The following is a 20,985-nucleotide window of genomic DNA, read 5'->3' on the forward strand; positions in this document are numbered from 1 at the left end:
GTCTTCTTCACAGTTCAAGCTGGAAGGCTTTAACCACTTTTCACTGAAAAACCTTACAATAGACATAATCCTGGATTATATTAACCTCACAGACCATATCCTGACTTTTAACCTTTTAAATAACGGTGTTTAAAAGGAACAAAACATTTTGACGGAAGTACAGGGCCTTACCTTCTCTCTTGTGGCCCCGCTCTTTGTTGACACTATGCAGCCACTCAGTGGTGAACACAAGAGGGTGCTGGGACTCAGGTACCAAGATTTCTTGGACAGTGCGTCCCCCAGGGGCTAAACATTTTAGGGCTAGTCGAGGACAGCGTGTAGAGAAGGGCACCACCTGCAGGTAGAAGTCATTACTGCGCAAGAGCCTCCAGTCTAGTGTGGAGAGCTGGACAACCACTTTTTCGCCAAGACACAGAGGCCAGCCGGAATGCAGAAACAGGCAGCCCAGGTACTGAGACTGAAATGCAATGTAGAAAAAGAGTAGAAAAAGAAAAAGAGAGGCAGAAAGTGTATTAGATGTATAAGTAACACAACTATCCACATCTGCATTTAAATTAAATCTCATGTGTCAAGTGTTCTCTCTGTACCTCTTGTGTTGTGTAATCACTGCCCTTTTGAAATCTTGCCTTTCAGAGTCCCCTCTTGCCAAAAGTTATTTAATGCTCACACACAATCTGGCCCTACCATTCAGAAAACCGGAGCCTGCATGAGCCAGTTGGATCCCTCCTGCATGTTTGTGTTTGGCTGCGGTATTCAGATGAGTTGAGTTTCTAGAACTGATACCACATCAGTCAACAGTATTCAAAATCTCTTGCCAACTTGCCGAAATGTCATGACATGTGACTCATACAGTGTTTTCAAAGTGTAAAACTGCTTAGCTAGCATTACACAGTGAGAAAAATCTAGATAGCTGCAGAGTCAATGCGAGTCACACAGAAACATGCAGATGGCCAGCTCTTCACAACAGCCAGCCACTGTGAAAGCATTCCACCATTTCATAAGCTCTGCAAAACTGAGGAAATCAATCTAAATCATTCACACTAAACAACACGGTTCTAAATATAGAAATTCCTATAAGGAGTAGTAGAGCTCGTTTTAGAGGAGAGAAGGCCCCCAGTGTGAGCGTATGCACCATTAATCTACTGTAGGAAAATACACCTTCATCCAAATACTATTCCAACCTAAATCAATCTTGTGTTGTGTCTAATACCCTCTCTCTCTCTCTTTCATAGTCTGAGGTATGAAACTCACCCAGAACCTCTCTCTGCTGTTCCCAGTCACATCTAATCGACTGACACAAGGCTGCTCCCTCCCCCCTACATACCCTCCAGACTCACGAGACGTGATCGAATTATATTCCTGATTCGACCTCTCTTCCATCTTCTCTTCTCTAACTCCCTGCCCCTTATTCAATTTCTTTCCCTTCATGCCTCTCTCCTGTCTGTTTGCGTGTCTGTTCTCTTGCAAAGTGGCAAAGTTTCATTCTGATATCTGTCAGGGTGAATATTTGCATTAAAAAGCATGCTTGACTTTTGCTCTTTTAAAAAGTTTGTCTGTTTTGAATCAGCCCACATTCTGTAACTCTCTGTCTCCTCCAACCCCCCGCCACCCCCCACCCCCCTCCAGCGCCTCCTCCTACTTCTTCCTCAATGTACCCCAGTGTTTGCTCCTTCTTCACCACCTCCCATTTCTCAACCATTCCTCAATCAGCCTACTATAGTCTGCGACTTCCAGCATCTTCTCTTTTTTCGGACACACACACACACGCACATGCAAGCACGGTGAATGAAAGCCATGTTCATTTTCTCCTTCCATTCCACTCCAACCGCTTCTCTGTTACTCACTCTCGCTTTCTCTCACAGCAGTAACACACTCACATATGGAAGGAATTAACATCATGACTCACAGTCTAACTCCCGTCCCAGGCAGCTCCACTCAACGACAATGAAAACATAGTTTGCTCACAATGCATGTGCATGTGTGTGTGTGTGTGTGTAAGTCTAGGAAAACTGAAGAGGGAAATATGAGACAGTTCTAAGCCTGCCAGCTTGTGCTAAACAGCGTGTGTTGTTTATCTTTGTCTAACGGAAAGTAAAATAAAAGGAATGTTGTTCAGTGTAAACCACCAAGCTTTGATTTACGCACATGTTGCATCTTAGTTGTGTGTGTGTGGAAAGCAGAAAGTGCGAGAGACTGATGTGAGGATACAAAGTGGAAGTTGAATGATTGCACAGTGTTTGCATAGTGTATCCTATGATACTATTTCCATATATTTGTTTTTGTGCTTGTGCTTAACAACCAGTAATCCTTTACTTATGCTTCACTTCACTGTATTTCACGCCTCTCTGTCTTTTCAGTGGAGCTTCCAAGGCAGGAAACTACCTCTGCAGGTCACAGCGGCTGGTAAATCTCAAATTTCACCAGCCACTTTCGCTAATTTAACTGTTCAGCGAGTGTTTTAGAGCTGACTCGACCCTCCACAGTGAAGTTAGTAAATGTTATAGGGTCACGCATGTGTCAAATTATGCGTGCCATGAACTCTCTTTGCACTGGGGTCTTCATGCCACCAGGTACTGTGACACTCATTAAATTCATAATGTGGTTCTGCACTGGTGTCAACAATGTACATAGCTGAGACTTAAAGGGACTTGAGATTGACTTGGACTTGCCTGCGCTGAGGGACTTTACTTACTTAAGTTTTGACTACCTTAAGATTTTACTTGACTTGATATTTGAAAGTGGAAACATGTATGTCAGAACTTACTTTACTTACTTTAATTATACTGGTAGTGTTTTGAATCAACTCTGTCTTAGCTTTCTAAATACAACACTATTAAAACAGCTTTGAAAGAGAAATTTCAGAAACATTTTAATGGTCAGCAATCACAGAAGTTAATGACTTGTAATTTGTCAATGAAGACCTGTGTTACAAACTCAAGACTTGACTTGGACTTGCCCTCAAAATACTGAATAAGAAGTCAAGCCTTATGAAGCCTTCTTGTCCTTTAGGACTTGAGACTTGATTTATGACTTTGTTTCAATTGACTTGAGACTTGACTTGAAATCGCCCCTAAAACACTTTAAAACATGTGAAACTTTCATGAAGACTCATTTAGACTTGTCATTTAGAACTTGAGAGATGACTGAAGACTCTCAGTTGACTTGAAATGTGACTTGAGAATTGCTTTAATGACACATGAGACTGGCCTTGGATTTTACCCAAAACAGAAACAAGTGAAGCCTTGTGAAGACTTAAGACCTCATATGGCTTTGATGTATCAGTTGACTTGATGTTTCCCAAAGAGACTTAACATCTAAAGCCTTATAAAGACTTGAAACTTTTCCATCAGAACTAGAGGCTTGACTTAAGACTTGTTTTGACTGACTTGAACTTGCCTCAGAAAGCTAAAACACAAACGTAACTTTGACATAAATAGAGACTTGCTTTGGATTTTTCAGTCGACTCTGTCTTTCCCCAAAAGACTTAAAAACAAGTGAAGCCTTATTAAGACTTGTGACTTTCCTTCAATCTCTTGACTGTCCCATATACTTAAAAACAGCTGTCAGTACACACACACACTGACCTGATGGGCCATTTTCTCCAAAAGATTAACATTCATTAATTAGAATCAAAGCACTAACAGCTGGTACATTTCTCACTCTACACCTCTTGCATTTGACAGATGAACCTGCTCTGATTATACAGCTCTGTGTGTGTTCTCATCTACAGTGTTTGCAGTTTGGAACTCACACAGGCATGCTGCTGGAGTTTGTGCAGGAGGTGCTTGGCAGGAACAAAGTAGTCCAAGAGGTAGCGAAGACTGTCATGTTGATAGGTCGACTCCAGGACAGAGAAGACCTGGACAAATACGTAGAAGGGGGGGGGGGGATATGATTAGCACGAAACGAAATGTTGCAGACTTCATAAATCATTGCTCTGACTGTGAAAACCTTTCTTCTTCATATTATCAGCTTCTCATGAAGTAAGAGCAGTCTTTGTTTAAGCTCCACCGCCTTGCATTCTCGACTGTGTCCAATGGATTTCGGAAGGGTTTCGTTTGCCCAAGAGTGGAAGAATTTCCTCGACTCAGACAGCATGTAATCAGAAATTCAAAACACGAAAATCACAAAGGCTGCTTCACTTGATCCATATTATTTCATCAGGCAGCTTTATTTTTCCCTGGCAGCAAAGGATTATGAATGGGAGCTACATGGCAACTTGGAACAAACCAATTAAAAAACTTTCATTACTTAACATAGCAGGGGTAATTGTTGAAACCATGCTTAAAGAAAAATATGAGGATTTCACATGATAACAGATATGACTTTAGCATTTGTGATGCCAAGCTGGAGATATGATATTTTTATCCAGCTGACCACTCCTACAATAAAAGTTCAAAACTTGAAAACAGTGAACATGTTTGGCAGTACACGTCATGTCAAAATCCTGGTTAGAGGAGTAGAGTTTGGCTATAATTGACCAGATGGCTAGATTTTGTTTGTGTTGGCTTCTAGCAGTAGTTTATATCAGGAGAAGGCCATTCTATCTGCACAGAACATCAACTTCCCCACTCTCAACATCCTTATCATTTAATTGAATCTGCATCATTTATATACCCATGTTTATTACTGTAAAGGCCGGAATTAAGGCGTGTGTGCTTGTGAGATCTACCTGGGAGAGGAGGGGCGGCGCCGTGCTCTCAAAGGGAGGATAAAGAGATGAGAGCGCCCCCTGCACGCAATCCTCCATTGCCTCCGAACCCTGAAAGAGACAAAGATGGTAACAAAGGGTTAATCCATAAATGGACAGTGAGTCAACTCTAATGTCTGTGTTTGTGTTTAACAGCCGGCTTGTCTCGCCTCTTGTTGACACACATACACACACACAAATATACACACATACTCTACTTTCAACTTCCTGTTCTAAAGTCTGGGGAGTGTCAAACATTTCCTCTAAGGGCCAGTGAATGTAAAAACCCCCAGAACAAAAGAGTGAAACTACACACTAATACACACACACACACACACACACACACGCACGCACGAAGACACACACACACACACATACACACACACACACACACACACACACACACACACACACACACATACATACATACATACACACATACCATACATGCATGTGCAAAAAACGTATGAACATTTACACACACACACACACACACACACACACACACACACACACACATACACACACACACACACACATACATACATACCATACATGCATGTGCAGACGTATGCACATTCACACACATGCACACACATACCATACATGCATGTGCAAAAAACGTATGCACATTTACACACACTCACACACGCATGCACACACACACACACACACACACACACACACACACACACACACACGCACGCACGCACGCACGCACGCACGCACGCACGCACACACACACGCACGTCATAACAGGGCCAGCTTGTGAGTTGGAGGGTGACAGAGCAGGGCACGTAACACATAGTGTTTATTTTTCTACATGGCCTGTTGGCATGGCAACCTGCAACTTTTTCTCTCTCTTTCCTAACCTCTCTCTTTCTCTCTGCCTCCCTCCACACTTCCTCTTAAACCTACCATCTGCTTCTCCTCTCAGTTTTTTTTTTATCCCTGTAGTTGCTCTTTCTTTCCTCGTCTCTTTTTTTCATACCCAACTTTCTTTGTTTCACCTCCATCCGACTCTATGAATGTCATCTGACAACAATTATGTTGAGATTCTCTTCAACAGTCGGCATATTATGCTGAATAACTACAACAACCGAGGGGATGGATAGAAAGCCATGGGAGAGAACCCAGAATGGGTAGAACAGAGTGTACGGAAAAAGAGAAGAGCGGCTAGCGAGGGAGGCCAGGAGGGAATGAGCTGGTGGTGGTGTGAGAGGTTTGTGGAAGAAGACCTAGGTTCAACAGAATTTAAGAATTATTTTTGAGGTTTGTTTATATGTACAGAGGGGGCTAGGGGTTAGCCACAAAGGATGATAGAATGAGTACCAAAAACAGGAAAGTATTTGTAGTTTTTCTGAGACAAACTTACGCAACCTAGTCTGAAATGTCCTAATAAAATTAATTCAAATGAAGTTTAAGACAAATGTCAAGAATTGTTATTTTACCAAAGCATGACAGAAAGAAGGAGAAAATGGAAATTTAGGAACTGATGAGAACAAGCAAAATAAAGTAAAATAACAAAAAAAAGGGGCCACTGGAGGTCGCTTTCTGAATGGAGAGTTGAGAACCAAACAGGAAAGTGTGAGACTTATTAACAAGACAGACCGCTTAAAAAAGTCACATCAGATCTACAGTATAACTCTGGCTGGAGACCTGCTCTGCTGAAGTAGCTCAGGGTCATTCACAGGAGATGATCCATCTTGTGTCCTTATCCAATCTCTTGGCTGCAAAGCAATTTTTTTCAACTTTCAAACTTTAGTCGTTATGGCAACAACAACATTGGGCTCAAAATCCTGAAGATTTTTTTTAAACTTTGGTTGGGAGGTATATGGCAAATTGGAGGGAACAAAAATCAAATCCTGCATAAATGTTACTGAACACATGACACATGAAGCAGAGAAACTCAATGGTCATCTTAGTCTACTGGGTTTCAGTGAACAAAAACACTAGATGTTTTTGGCAGCCACACAGTCTGTAAAATGCTTATCTTAAAAGGACAAAAGAGTAATTCCTTATTATCTTAAAAATAAATAAAAGTTCTGCCACCTATAGTTTCTGAGCAGTTAACTTTTTGAAAAGTCGTTACATTGAAACAATACAAAAAAAGTGTGGGTGCACTTCATGCACCATGGAAACATGTTTGATTAAGCCACCATATTTGAAGATGTGCTCTTATTTATTTAAGACAAAGACTAAATTAAATAAGTTGTGATAACTAAGTAAAAACAGACAATTGAAGCAGACGTGTTATAGCATAATGCTGTATTGGAGATGTTTCTAACTCATGTATTAAAGTCTCCAACAGTGCTCTCTAAATTAAACGCAACACAAATCTTGCAATATTTGAAAAAGGATTTCAAGCCGGTTATATTAAAGTCTGTGTAAAGAAGACATACTGTACATCCTGTATACAGGAGGAGGTGTCTCAGTGCATAGATTATGGTAAACATCAGTCGGAGAGTGTGTTGTACTAGGTGTAGTGGTTGTAAAAGAGGCTCAAACTGCCTTCTGGCTCACTGACAGAACATATTTAGTCTAGTAAAAAGCACAGTGGGGGGTTCGGGGGATTGCAAGACAAGCCAGCAGGAGCTTCCTCTTAGACTAAAACCTTTTTAAAGCATCCCCCAAGACTTGCGTTAATTCAATATGACACTAATTAAATGCTAACACTTATTGCTGATCTGACAGTGGTGTCATTTTAATGTATAAATGTTTACTCAAGACAAAACACGTTGTTGTATGTACCTAAGATTGTGCTCTACTGGGCTCTGCCTGTTTTGCAGAGCTTCCATACTTTCAAGAGAATCAAGTTGAATGGGAACGCAGAAATCTGAGCTCATCTGACTCAATAGAGCTTCTCAGGATCAAATATGAGGTTTGTGTCAGAAAGCAAACAGACAACAATGTACCATTCACTGAGCTTCATTACTTAAGCATTGGTACAAATGGGCCACTCAAGATTGGAGAGCTTATCTGAAACCACATTTTACACACATTAGCTACAATTTTATACCAAGTCTTTTGTTGATATTGAGACTGGCAGACGAGCTAAAATCATTGTCGCTTACTTAGTGTCAAGCTAGCTTGCCTGCAACAATATTTGGTTTGGACGTGTGATGAACAATTCTATGCCACCAGAACCTTTTACCCTTTTTTCATTCAACATTGACTCTCTTTGTGTATGCATGCCTGTATACACAGTTTTCAACAGGATACACCAGTGATAATATCCAAAGAATGTAACTTCAGACTGGCAGCAAAATATACTCTGACTGATGTCTAATCCAGAGGAAAAGAGTGATGATGCTTTTCTACCAACCTACAAAATCCTGTAAGATTACTACTGCTATGTCATATGTTTAGTCGGGGTATCAGATCAAGATGATTTATGTAGCTATACTTTACTCCCATCTAACCTATAACCTAGTTCAAAGTAACAGTACATCTAATGCAATTCACAGACCCATGCATGCACATGAAACAAAGCCCTGATTAAATTTGTAAACTAAGTTACATTTCAGAGTCCAAGACAGAAGGAAACTTTCATGAAAAGCCCGGTGCCTCCTCTTTAAGGGACCATAGGTATAATCCACTTACTCTTCAATCGAACTCTTAATGCTAATGCACTCACATATCTTACTTGAAGTAAGTCACTTTGGACAAAAGCATCGGAACGTATGTAATATAATGCAATGCATCTGGAATCAAGGTTTTGCATTACTCTTACAGTTCCCAGCAAATGCTACCAGCATTATTTGCATTCTTTTTGAGAACTAACTGTACACATGTGATTTCCAAAGACAACCAAACTAGAAAGATCATGAGGGACAGACCTCAGTTGGGAGCCTGACAGGAAACATGTCAGATTATTTTAGAATTAGAGCCTTCACCACAAAAGTGCATGTGACTATTCCTACTTAATAAATAGACTTGTTTTTGAGTGATGATCTTACTAATGAATGTTTTTTGCAACACATGTCACCATTCTGGAGCAAAGTGAACATCCTCATTTTCTGCAGAAGGGAAATTACTGCTCAGACTAAAATTATATCTTTTACTATATGGGTTAAATGTATATAAAATAGTACAAACAAAATATTTGGGGTGTGAAAAGAGGTTCAATACAGTGTCATTGTACAGTTTTTAGAATTTACCAAGTACATGGTAAAATCATGTTGTTGTTTTTTTATCCGCTCCACTGATGTTTTAAGACATAAATAAAAATCCTTTGTTTGGAGTAATAAATTGTGCCTGATCTGAGTTTTCAACTACCTTGTTAAAATTTCAAAAGTATAACTGTTGGTCACAAGATGTCTCCTAAAAAAAAGTTCATTGTCAGTGTCAAGTTTCCACATCACGCTTGTGTAAGCTGCATACTGGACCACTATTGGCTCCCAAACTAGTTGTGATGTCACAAATCATACCCCTAAGTACACGCCTTAGACTTGGATTTTCAGTGAGTGAAACTTTCCACTTTCAGCAGATGAATGTGAAAACAATCCTCTGGTGCCAAACTCTGCACATGCATCGTTCTGCACAGTGAAGCTCAAACACCCAAGCAAAGGCACAAGAACAAAAACAGATTTTTGAGTGGAGGGGGACTCCTTAAAAGTCACTGTGTAACTGAAGTTCCATATTTGGGTTGCATGATGACAACCGAGCAAACTCCATCTGCTGAGGAGGACTGTGAGATGTGGTTGAAAGTTCTGGTCAAAAAGTACTAGGTGAACCATTTTTTTGTTTCTTTTGTCATACTTAATGAAGAATATAACAACTAACTTCAAGCTCCCATGTGACTCTAAATTGTTTCATGTTGTTTTTGTTCACTTATTTACAGATCGACAAAGCGTCAGGTTCACCACAGTTTATATCTGCTAAATGCTCTGGCACCAAACAATGTCAACACTGTCACACTCACTTTTCCACTGTTATTTACAGTCAATAGTGTGTGTCTCCGGAAAAGTGTGTGTGTTCATGTAGCACCTACAGTAGTGTGTCGGTGAGGGGCGGTAAGCATGAGTGTGCATCCTCTTTTTTGTGTGCTGAATATGGACAGACTGTACGGAATAAAGGTTTGTCATTTTTGCGTCAGACTTCCTGTCTTTCTCCCCAAGCTGAAACGGAAGAGGCAGCGGTAGTCGTCCAAAACAGATGCTTGACGCAGAGCAAAATAGAGACAGTGTCAGTCCAGAAAAGAAGAGAAAGGAGAGAAAGGTAATCAAAGACAGAGAGAGGGAGACAAAGCAAAAAAGTGGAAACTCAAGTGGCTTTGTAAAATACTGTATATAGCACTTGGATTGTCTTTCAAGCCAATCCAGCTTATTGACGCATGAGTGAAATGAAAAACTGATTGAGTTGTCTGAAGAGAGACAAAGTGACAGAGAGACATTGAGAGAGAGAGGGAGGGCTTAGACCGAAAGAGGAAAAAAGAAAAGACAGAGGAGGAGGAGGCTGACCAGTGGGAGAGATCGATGGGAAACAAGAGCAGCACCAACCATGATAGAAACCAGATGTAGACCCCTACAGTATGCGAAGGACAGAGAAAGAGAGGAAGGGAGATAGAGCAGAAAGAAGCCAGGAGAAGGGTGGGTTGGGGGGCTGATAGAAGATGACATGATTTGTATAAAAAAAAAAAGAGAAAGAATGCAACAGAGAAAGAGGGATCAGAAAAAAAGAAGCGGGGAGGTATGGAGAGGAGACAGGGATAAAGAAGCAGACAGAGAAAGGGAAAACAGAGGATGAGGAAAGAGGAGAGCCCTGAAACTGATTTCCTTTCCTAAATCTTCCTGTATAATCTAACTTGACATACAGTAGGTCAAACAGCTTGCCTGGATGTTTTACGGATTTAAGCAAGTTTCACACCAGATGAGATCTCACACAAAACGTCATCCATTCATTGTTTCTTATTTGAATAGTATGCAAGGTACAAGAAGTGTATCATGAGAAATGAGACGGAGTGTGGCATTTTGACACATTTGGTGGTGTAACTGGTGTTTTTGGTGACTGAATTTTCCTAATGTAAAAAAGTAGCTTTACAGCAGCTATATTCAATATTTCTATGTTGTCAATGAATCACAACTTTACTGTTTTGGTTCACTCCTGCTGTTCTTATCTACACTGCTTTCGGTCTCAGCAGGCAGCTTTTGCAGCAACAAAGCTCTTAAAAACTTAGTTACTAGCTGGTAGACATAATGGAGCATTTAACAGCTTAAGAACCATATATTTCCCTCAAGAGCTGGTGGAGACCAAAACGGAGCTAAAAAGTAGAGTCAATACAGGAGTTAAACACAACGTAAAAGGAATACTTATGTTCCCCTGTATCTGCTGTAGTACCGTTGAACTCACCAACATAACTGCTAATATTCAAGAACACATCGCAACCCTGAAGTTTGTTTGGGCAAGAAACAGGAGGGGTTAACTGACAATCAAATGACAAAAGCAAAATCAAAGAGATCAAAACTACTTAATTTGGTATTAAAATTGAAAGTAATCACACCTTAAAAGCCAGTAATAATCCTTACTTGAACAGAAAAACTATGTGCGCACAACTACGGTAAGTTTGGTGGCTGAAAATTGAACCAGGAATTTGTTCTGGAGGCTGCAAGCCCAAATGCTGCAGGGCTGCAATTTTGACCTAGTGGTTACACTAGGCATTGCAGGATCACGTGATGCAAAAATACCTTTTCCTACATACAATCATTTCAGAAGGTAAAAGGCAGAATACATTTTTTGAGCGTAACAAGCACACCAAAATGCATAGTCAGGATTTAATCCATGCCAACATCAGAGATATCTGTAACAGCCGTATCATTGGATACATCTATGCCATCCATTTCTTTGGAAAGACTGCAGGAAGTTAGCTGGCTCGGTCAGAGGAGGTTGGCATCTTTCCATTTCTCAGCAATTAACTTGGTGAGTACATTGTCCTTATTATTGATAGAAACAATGGCCAAAACTACAAAAACAAAGTCCTACATTATAAAAAACTAGATTTATCCTTTAGTTTCTTGATCACATTTTCTATATATTCTGTATTTTTACAACAAAGTACGATAGAAGTTATGTTGAAATGCCAATTTAAAATGAACTCAGAAGCCTCTTGGATTCCTAATAAAGACGCTTATTCGATGCCAACATGCAACAGAGTGCAGCGTTGAAAAGTGGCCATCCTTTTTCTGCCTGCACTGTATGTGTCAGAGTGTCTCGACAATCACAGGAAACTCAGTTAAAGAAAGATTCCTGTGATTGACAACATAGCTGACCCCGTCTGGAGTGTTTTAGTGCTGTTATCTCCACCCGCCTGGTACTCCAAGTAGATTAATACAAACACAGAGGATCGTTTGTTAACTTTCACAAGACTTTTAAAAAAGATAATCTTGCCAGACTCGAGGACTGGTACATGCCATTTGAGTTTCAAAATCAGACAGACAGACAGAGGCAATGGAAATACCCTCTGCCACATATTCTTGGCAATAGTGTCCAGTTGTGTGTGTGTGTGTGTGCGTGTGTGCATAACTGTTTGCTGATGCATTTTAACACCTATGTGCATGTGTTAGCAGCCATGTTTGTCCCTGAGCGAGTATGTGTGATTGAATTCGTTCCTCTTGCAGTGTTTTTATGTACTGGGCAAATGATTGTTCACGAAAACAGCTGATGCAGTCACTCTAATGAGCTTGATGTAACAGTGAAAGAATTTGAACACTGCTGTGTGATTTTGTTGTGATTTTATGCGGTTTGTGTGTACATCTGTTGCTGTTTTCCATCCTAAACTTTCCCAATTGGCTACTGAGGAGGATGAATTGGTACTGCACATGTTCTTCCTGCCCTGAAGTCCATGCCATGCCTTGTTCCTCTTTCTCTCTTTATATTTCTCTCTCTCCCTCTCCCCCCCTTTTCTCCCAGGTCCAATGTGGAAAATGCGGCATCACTGAAACCACTGCTGCTCCCATCCAAGTCTCCTAAAATAAAAAGTAACCCTACCCTCCTCTTTTATTCCGCTCTTTCCCTCTCCAGCTCTCCCTTTCTCTCTACTTTTTTTTTCACTTCCTCTCTCTGCCAAACTGCTCCACCCTACAGGAGCGGGAACATGATCTAAATCTTTTTTTTTGTTAATTCCTTTCTTTCTTAATTTAATTTACCTCCTTATACTGTATGTGTGGATGTGCCTGCCTGTCTGCCTGACTCATCTTTCTGTCTCTGCGTCTCTGTATGTCACTGATCACACCATGTGTGGGTGGAGATGGTAAACAAAATCCCCAGAGATGCAACAGAGGGTTTATTCTCTTTCTTGGAGCCCCTAATTCCCTCTACAAGTCGACCACAAAAAACATCCAACGTCGCACAACTTAAATCATGTCATTATAACTTGCTGCCACTGGGATTTGACAACTTTGCAAGCTATTAAATGAACTGCTGACTTATCTTCCAATGCATGCCTCCGTGAGAAGTGATGAAAAGATACATAGAAGAAATGCTATTTCAAGTTTTGAAAGCACATATGGCTGCCTGGATGTTTGTAAAATATGAAAGTATCCTACATTGAAATCTGTAACTGAATTCATAAGGAAAAACTTTAAAATGTCAAGTTACCTTAAGTCAAAAACATGAAATCCAATGATAACATCCTAACATAGGACTTAAAAAAATTGTAATAATGGCACGTGCACTTTTAGTACTTTGAAGGAGTTTGGGAATATTTTTGGGATGCATGGCTAAAGCCTGAACAATAACAGACTCTCTTCTTTATCTAGAAGATGATTTTTTTTAAAAAACATTTCCCGGACAATCCTGGACTTCCCATGGCTTAAAAAACAGGGGACTTACCATGACTTCAGTCGGGAATTCCTACATAGTCCTCAGCTCCTTTCCTGGATTCGCTTCCTCTCCGCATTCTCCGCAAAAACTTTCTCCCTTCAGTTATTACCAAAGTCTTATTTCACAGCCACCGTAATTTCCTTTAGTTGAATTCAGTGCGTAAAAACAGTCCGTCTCTCTCCCCCGGCCTTACACTCTCTGCGCTGTATTTCCCAGGCTGGGAATGTCCAAGCTTGAAATCCACCCCCCCACCTACCCAACCACCCCCCTTTCTCCGTCTGCCCGGCAGTCCCACGCACTCCCACCTCCCTCTCCTCCTCCTCCTCCTCTCACCTAACAAGAGCCCCACAGTCCCCCTCAGCACTCAAACTTTCCATTTTTACCCCCAGAGTAACTTAAATGAATAGACAATAATAATTAAAAAAAAACGTTACCCCACCCAGGGCGGCGTAATTGCAAAAAAGAAACCTCTGATGTTTTATTGTTCAGCTAAAAATTGTACGTTATTTATACGCAGTGGGAGATAATTAAATCTCTTTGTAATTAAGCATAATTTAATGAAAATGGTTGAGGCATGGTGTAAAATATTGAAATATGCTGCTGCTGAAGTGGGTCTGTTTCTATGTTCTTACAACAGCTGCTAAAGAACCATAATGATAGGGAACAAACATGTTCGTAACTGTATTTACAAATACTGTTTTTAGCAGGATGGATTGTGGAGGTTGTAAGCGGTCTCTTTTGCCATCCATCTAACGGTAAAGACGGGTTAAAGGAGTAGCTATACTCCACCAATGTTGTATTTGACTCCCACAAAGCTTTCACCCTAAAAAAAAAAGAAGAAGAAGAATGGTAAGTTTAGTTATAGCCTACAGCATGCTTCTGATTGAATGGATGGTCAAAATCCATCCAGTCAGAGGTCAAGATTTCCTGCCACGCTGCAAACATGCTGGCTCCTACATGTACTACAATGCATCTCAGTTTGTGACGCAGGCTTTCTATTAAAAATGTCTCCTTGTTACATACTCAGGGTTATTTCCCCAACCTTTCGACGGCCCCTGCTAGACTCCCATAGCTAATTAAACTTTTTCCCCCCCAGGCTAAGTCATACTCCTCATGATGAGTAAACTGATGTGAAAAGTCTGTGGATTGTCCCTTTAAACCTATTTGCAAATGATAGTCAGGCTTGACGGGAACACAAGATAAACCCTTATTACTGTGATTCAGGAAGTCAGGAAATAAACTATCTAGGGAATTAAATGGTGTGAGAGTAAGATTTACATCATACCAGCACCTAAATTAAAAGTTCAACTTGAGATGTAATGATCTGGTGTTTGACTTCATGGGAATCACACAGTAATAGACCGTTACCTAGAAGTTACAGTCAAATAAAAATGGTGAAAAGTGGTTATCCTCGTGTCTGTTGTCCTCAAACTTTCTATCGTAAGAACGTTTAAATTATATCTTGAGGGGCAAACCAACCTTAAAGTCACCAACTCTGCATAAAATTTGTCAGTCATTTTTATAAAAGACTACAAAACTACCCTTAAGAAAGAAACAGACATCCAATTTCCAGTATATGTTTTACAGCTCTATCTCTTCAGGCCAGTAGACTTAGTGAAGGAGTTTATATAATGGCGAGCGAGACTTACTTATTACTAATATATAAAAATCACATTTTAGGTTTGAGTTGCCATGACTCACAGTTTCTTATGAATCCTATTGCTTTATTGCCCCATATTAGTGTCAAAGTGGTTGCTATAGCACTGCTCTTTGTGTTTAGTGAGGGAATGGAGTCAAATTTGTACACAATAGTTCAACAGCACCTCCTAGTGTTCATAGTGAGATATTAATAATATGAAAAAGGAGGGGAGCAAAGCTTCTGTTGACAGGTGATCCACTGATGGGAGGCCTCTTCTTTAAGTTATTATTTAATATTGTTAACAGCATGAAATGCATAAAGAAATGTTACTACAACAGATCACAATCAACAATCACTTGCCTCCTGACTGCTTGACTCTCTTAGAATGGTTTGGGAAAATACGCATTGATTTCTGGTTTCGTGACATAAAGAACAGAGGAGACTTTTTCTTTTTCTGAGTGAGGGGAACAACGAGGTGATGGTGAACATATGTGCCATACCTCAGAATCTCAAAATGGCATTCTGTGGTTCGTAAACATCTAATCAAACCTGACTCCTTTCCTTTTTAAAAATGTGTTTTGAAAATGTCAGATTTATTGGGGGACGATTATAGAAACGTTTAAGCACTGCACCCTGTGGTGACTCAGTTTACAGGTATAGCAAGGACACCTGGCAAGAGGGACAAAGGGAACCATATTAATCTCTAGATCTGTCTGCATGTGTGTTCATCAATCCTGTATCTTAAGCTCAGTGTATATTACATATATACACATTCATTAATACTGTTGTGACTGCACTCATTGTTCACACTTGACATGTGTAATCCCTTTAGCTGAAAGGATTGCACCACACCTATTGCTTCATTTGTGTAATTGTGCTTGTTATATTATTCTGTCATGTAGAGGAATTTAACGGACAGGGTTCAACTTTATATTGGGAAGATAAATGTCATGATGCCACTGTATGACCTGAGTGGGGAGATCATAAACTTAAAGGTCCATAAGTGGTTGACAAATGTTTATTTCCATCATGATTCGTTCCTTTCTGTTTGATTATTCATTATTAGCTGCTCAATTTGACAATCCAATCATTAAGCTTAATTAGCAAGGCCCAAAAAGTGGCTAGTTTGCATATTTTAGCATGTTATGATGCAAAAGCAAAATATGGAAATCTATTCAGTCTCTCTTACTTCAAGGTCAGCCAGATAATTACAGAATATGCATCATTTTCTGTTGTTTTGTTGTTGTGTTGATAGCTCAGTTTTGCATTTCATATTTCCAAGGTCTTTCACACACATGTCAACTCTCTTATAGCTATATCTTTATACCTTCTAACTATATATATATATATATACTATATGTACTATGCAGAAATGCAAATTCACCCTTCTGTGAAGTTGTAACTTTTGTTGTTGTTGATATTAAGTATTGTTAGGATTCTTAATAATAAACAAACGTGGTGTACCACAGAAGAAGTGCCAAAACTATTAAAGAAAAAACAAGTTTTTTTAAGTTCAGATAATCTTATCGCTTGGTGCCATGTATCTCACAGAGACTTATACCTGAAGTGTTTATAGGAACATGAATGCATTGCTTTGACAACTTTGGGTTCTGTTCCATGTTGTAAGCAAAATGTTGCATCTTATCTATTTCTCACTTGAAAATATAGGTTCCAATACATACAGTATATCGCGCTATATTATGGAAATGTGGATATTTGGGTGGCGTAGAAATACACTGTTTGTACTTCATCCATAGCCCCTGTAGTAGCAAATTAACAGTCCAATACTTCGTTATTTAAAAGATGTCAAAGTCCCAAAAGATTCAAACAGAAAAATCACCAAGAGTTGTCCAGCTGAATGCAGTTAGAGTTTTATTTGTCGACGAACAAACATCCTCGGAACCAAAACAACACAGACATATGTAGAAATGATACAATGATCTCAGATAAATGTTTCCTTTTATAATGATAATTTTGATGACCATCGTGGGAAAGTGGGAAATCCCTTTTGCCCAAGTACATTTTTTACCCTCTTCTTTTATCACAATGCCCTCAATCTTGATTATCTTTGGCAAATAACAATCAATAATCAAGTACCCTTTAAGCAGATACAACATTGTTCATTGTTAGTATTTATCACCCAAATTTTACACTACACCCCCATTGGGGCAGAAGGAGCTGGTTATGTAAGGTATTTGAATGCATGTACTGCAGGACAATGTAATTGGAAATGTAAGCCCAACTTGATTGGCAGATAAAGGTGGGGAGCTCCTCTGAAGGCTGGTCTTTCCATTAAGTGCTCTCTGCTGGCCATGCCTTGGTAGGAGTAATACTCAAGGGCAGACTCTTGTGGTCATTTGGTGAATTTCATGGACTCCACAGTCACCCATGATGTATCTGCCAAACAGATGTTTTAACAGATTTGTAACGAAATGTTTTTGATTATGGATTGTACATTTGTGGCTCTTAATAACCATTGTGTAATCTTTCTGAAGTTATCTAGGATCACAACAGCAACAGTTATTTGCGACTGCACGACTGTAGCAGTTATTTTTTAATACTGATTCATCTATCTGCCTATAACCTACCATGGTTGAGTTTACAAAATGTCAATCACAAGTTCTGATGGAAAAGGTGACGTCTTGAAATGACCAACAGTCCAAAAACCAAAGATTTTCGATTTGAAGTTTAAAATTGCATTTGAGAAGCACAGTGCTTACTAAATAGTATTACAATATTTATTTTGTCTTCTTAAGTAATGACGAACCGAGTAGTTCAGGGTCTGAAAAGTGAAGCCAAAGGTATGATGGCTATCAGGGAGCAAAAAGTGCTGTACTTAAGTAAATGTACCTGGTTACTTTCCCTCACCGTGGAGGTAATGTCATTGTGTCTCTTTTTTTAACTGTACTTGAACGTAGCTCCAGCATTGAAGTTTACAAATGGTGCATTGTAAACATATTTTTTCCCTCCCAGTCAACCAGTAAGTGCTACTACAGCAGGGGTGTCAAACAAATTTTAGTTCAAGAGCCACATACAGCCCAATTTGATCTCAAATAGAGTGGACCAGTAAAACCATTGCATAATAACCTATATATATTACTACAACAAGCTGTCTATTTACAAAACAGATGAACACCCTTAAGAGAAATGAGTGACATTTACAGTTTTACAGAATATTGCACAGAAGCTGCTTTGCATAATATTGAATACATGAATGGTTTAAATACGACCACAATTGAGTATTGTATTCTGGTCAGGGTGGAAAACCCCCCTTAGCGAGTCAGTTCTGGCCCAAGGGCTGTATGTTTGACGCCCCTGTACTACAGGTTTGGACAGTTTTTACATTTGACACCAACGGTTTGTTGGTTCAGTCAGCTCATATTTCAACCTTGTCAACCAGCTCTTCCAAACAAGGTGTGACCATGGCAAAGGTTTGATCTTTCACTCGTAATGTGTTTTCTGTTCAAAATAAATCATCGTGGCATTCATGGGAGCATCTTGAGATTCAAACATTTGAATGCTCAAAATTGAGTTAACACTTATTCTGTAAGTAACTTCTTCTAGTCACTTTCTATAAGCTGGTGTCTGTATTCAGCCAAAGATCGTTTGCAAGGGAAGGGACTCCACTCTAACACCACTGTACAATCACAAGTGAACCCAATTAGTGTTTGTTGACTCAACAGACACTAACAGAGTGATACATATAGTACATCCTCCCAGTTGAAGTTTCATTTATATCCTATCAACAAAGATGATCATTTTTAAACCAAAACCTCAAGTATTTGGATCAAGTATCTCATGAAAAAATAATTTGTGCCAAATTCAGTGAGCTTCATGTTATTTCATGTGCTATGCATATTTAATCAACTTTGCATATCTTCAGCTGCTGTTTTTAAACAAAAATTATTGTTACTATTTTTATTGTGCACACTGAGCATCTTGTGCATAAATCTTTCTTTAAGGATGCATTTGGTCATATCTTAACACATTTTCAAATTGTAGCATATGGGCACTGGACAGTATCAACATAAATATATGTATCAAATTGGCCTTTGTATTGGCAAATACCTAATACTAAAGGACTTGGATTTGGCCTAAGCAGTCTCCAGATGTATTTTCATTATAATATATTTTCTGCATTTTTCTACAGCTCACAGGCAATATTAATGACACCAAGAGACCTAATCTGCATAAAATATTTATTTATTAATTGCAAAAACAATATGTAAAAGTAAAGTGTAACACAATGCAATGTGCAAAATCAGTTTCACCAATATTTGGTATCATACAGTTATTTTCATGAGCAACTGCTCATTTGCATGTGTTCTATCTCTGTCAAACACACACACATGAAAATATCAGCATTAGAGCTTCATTTAAAGCACATTGTTGAAACATCCACAACAACCTTTTCATTCACTCATTCAACATTCATATCACACAGAATAACATAAAATATATTATGATAAAAACACACATCTGCCATATGCTGGCATCATTATGACTGACAGGAAAGATAAATATATATTATTCATTTAGTTGTGTTGTGTGTGTAAGAAGAAACATAACACATGCAAATTTGCTGTGACACAAAACAAAATTATTATAGTCCTTCATAAGACTGGGTAATCTGAGAGTAAACAGAAGAATATAATCACTTGGAAATAGTTATTCATACATAACGGCTCCAGGCCTTACCAAGGATTTGCTGAGTAATTGGATAATTAATGCAATTATTGCCTGACATCTACTGGTGAAAGCGAGGTACTGGAGGTACACTAGATTTAGATTTAGGGTTAGGTCACTTGTAATAGTTGTGATTGTAATAGTGCTTCTCATTTGTGCCCAATTGTATATATGTATTATAGACTGAGTTGCATCAGCGGCCTCTACCTGCAATCAAGTAGCTCATAAGACATAAATCCAGCAGTCTTATGGTTACTAAACAAACAAAAATGGTTTATACATAACATTCAATTAAAAACTCTTTGTAGCAAATTTAACAGCAATCCAAAGGCTGCAGAAGAGAGACTTCCCTCCACCACTCTCTCTTCTTTCACCTATGGTGAGCTGACACAGAATAAGCATGATCCTAATAATCTGGAATGTACTGTGTAGAGTTAACCTCCTCTGAGATGTTTTAAGTAATATTCAGTTGCATGTGTTAATGGATAGTGAAGTTTTCTTGTCCTGATTCACAGTGGCATCAGTTTCCTCATAGCATGGCCAGACCCAGCACACCAACAGTGACCAGGAGAGCTATAGAGAAGGATGGGAGAACAGACAATGTTTCAAAACATTGAATTATAATATATGAATATATTAATCATCTGACAAACAAACATTATCTCCTAAAGAAGATGATCAGATATCTCATGAAAAACAATTCTGTCTCTGATGCTTACCTTGCATGAGTGATTGCTGTAGTGTAACAGCGTGGCTAGTGGTTGGGGTCGCAGTGGTAGCGGTAGTGGCGACAACGGTGGTGATGACGGCATTAGGATTTGCAATGTTTACGACATCGGTCTGTACTCTGGAGGTGGGGCTTCCCAGAGGAGTATCAGAAGCTGAAGATGCAAGCAAAAGACAAAAAAAAAATCATCACTGATGTGCTTTTAGCACACAACACAATATTATCAGTCACTGCAACTGCTGGAATAGCTGATGATTTGCATGTGAATTTGTGAATTTGAAATGTTATCTTACTGCTGTCGAAAGGTCCAGTGGAGACTGACATCGCGAAACTTTGAGCTCTAGTGCTCAGTGATCTCCTCGATCTAGAAACGGCCGGTACGGTGGCAGCAAATGTACACTGGATTTTGGTTCCATTGACACT

At 39.3% G+C, this 20,985-nt stretch overlaps 1 protein-coding gene across 1 annotated transcript in view; it reads right to left on the reverse strand.

Moving 5' to 3' along the window:
• arhgef40 (Rho guanine nucleotide exchange factor (GEF) 40) overlaps window positions 1–13,574 on the reverse strand; it is a 38,693-nt gene extending 25,119 nt beyond the window's left edge. Inside the window, exons 1-4 of the mRNA XM_062444647.1 lie at window positions 13,520–13,574; window positions 4,673–4,762; window positions 3,752–3,859; window positions 172–457 (exon numbers count right to left, since the gene is read on the reverse strand). Of these exons, the coding sequence (XP_062300631.1) occupies window positions 172–457; window positions 3,752–3,859; window positions 4,673–4,762; window positions 13,520–13,522 (487 nt within the window). The 5' untranslated portion in view covers window positions 13,523–13,574. The remainder of the gene's footprint in view (window positions 1–171; window positions 458–3,751; window positions 3,860–4,672; window positions 4,763–13,519) is intronic.
• Window positions 13,575–20,985: the final 7,411 nt, after the last annotated feature.

The sequence above is a fragment of the Scomber scombrus genome, chromosome 23 (assembly GCF_963691925.1).
Source record: "Scomber scombrus chromosome 23, fScoSco1.1, whole genome shotgun sequence".
NCBI lineage: Eukaryota > Metazoa > Chordata > Actinopteri > Scombriformes > Scombridae > Scomber > Scomber scombrus.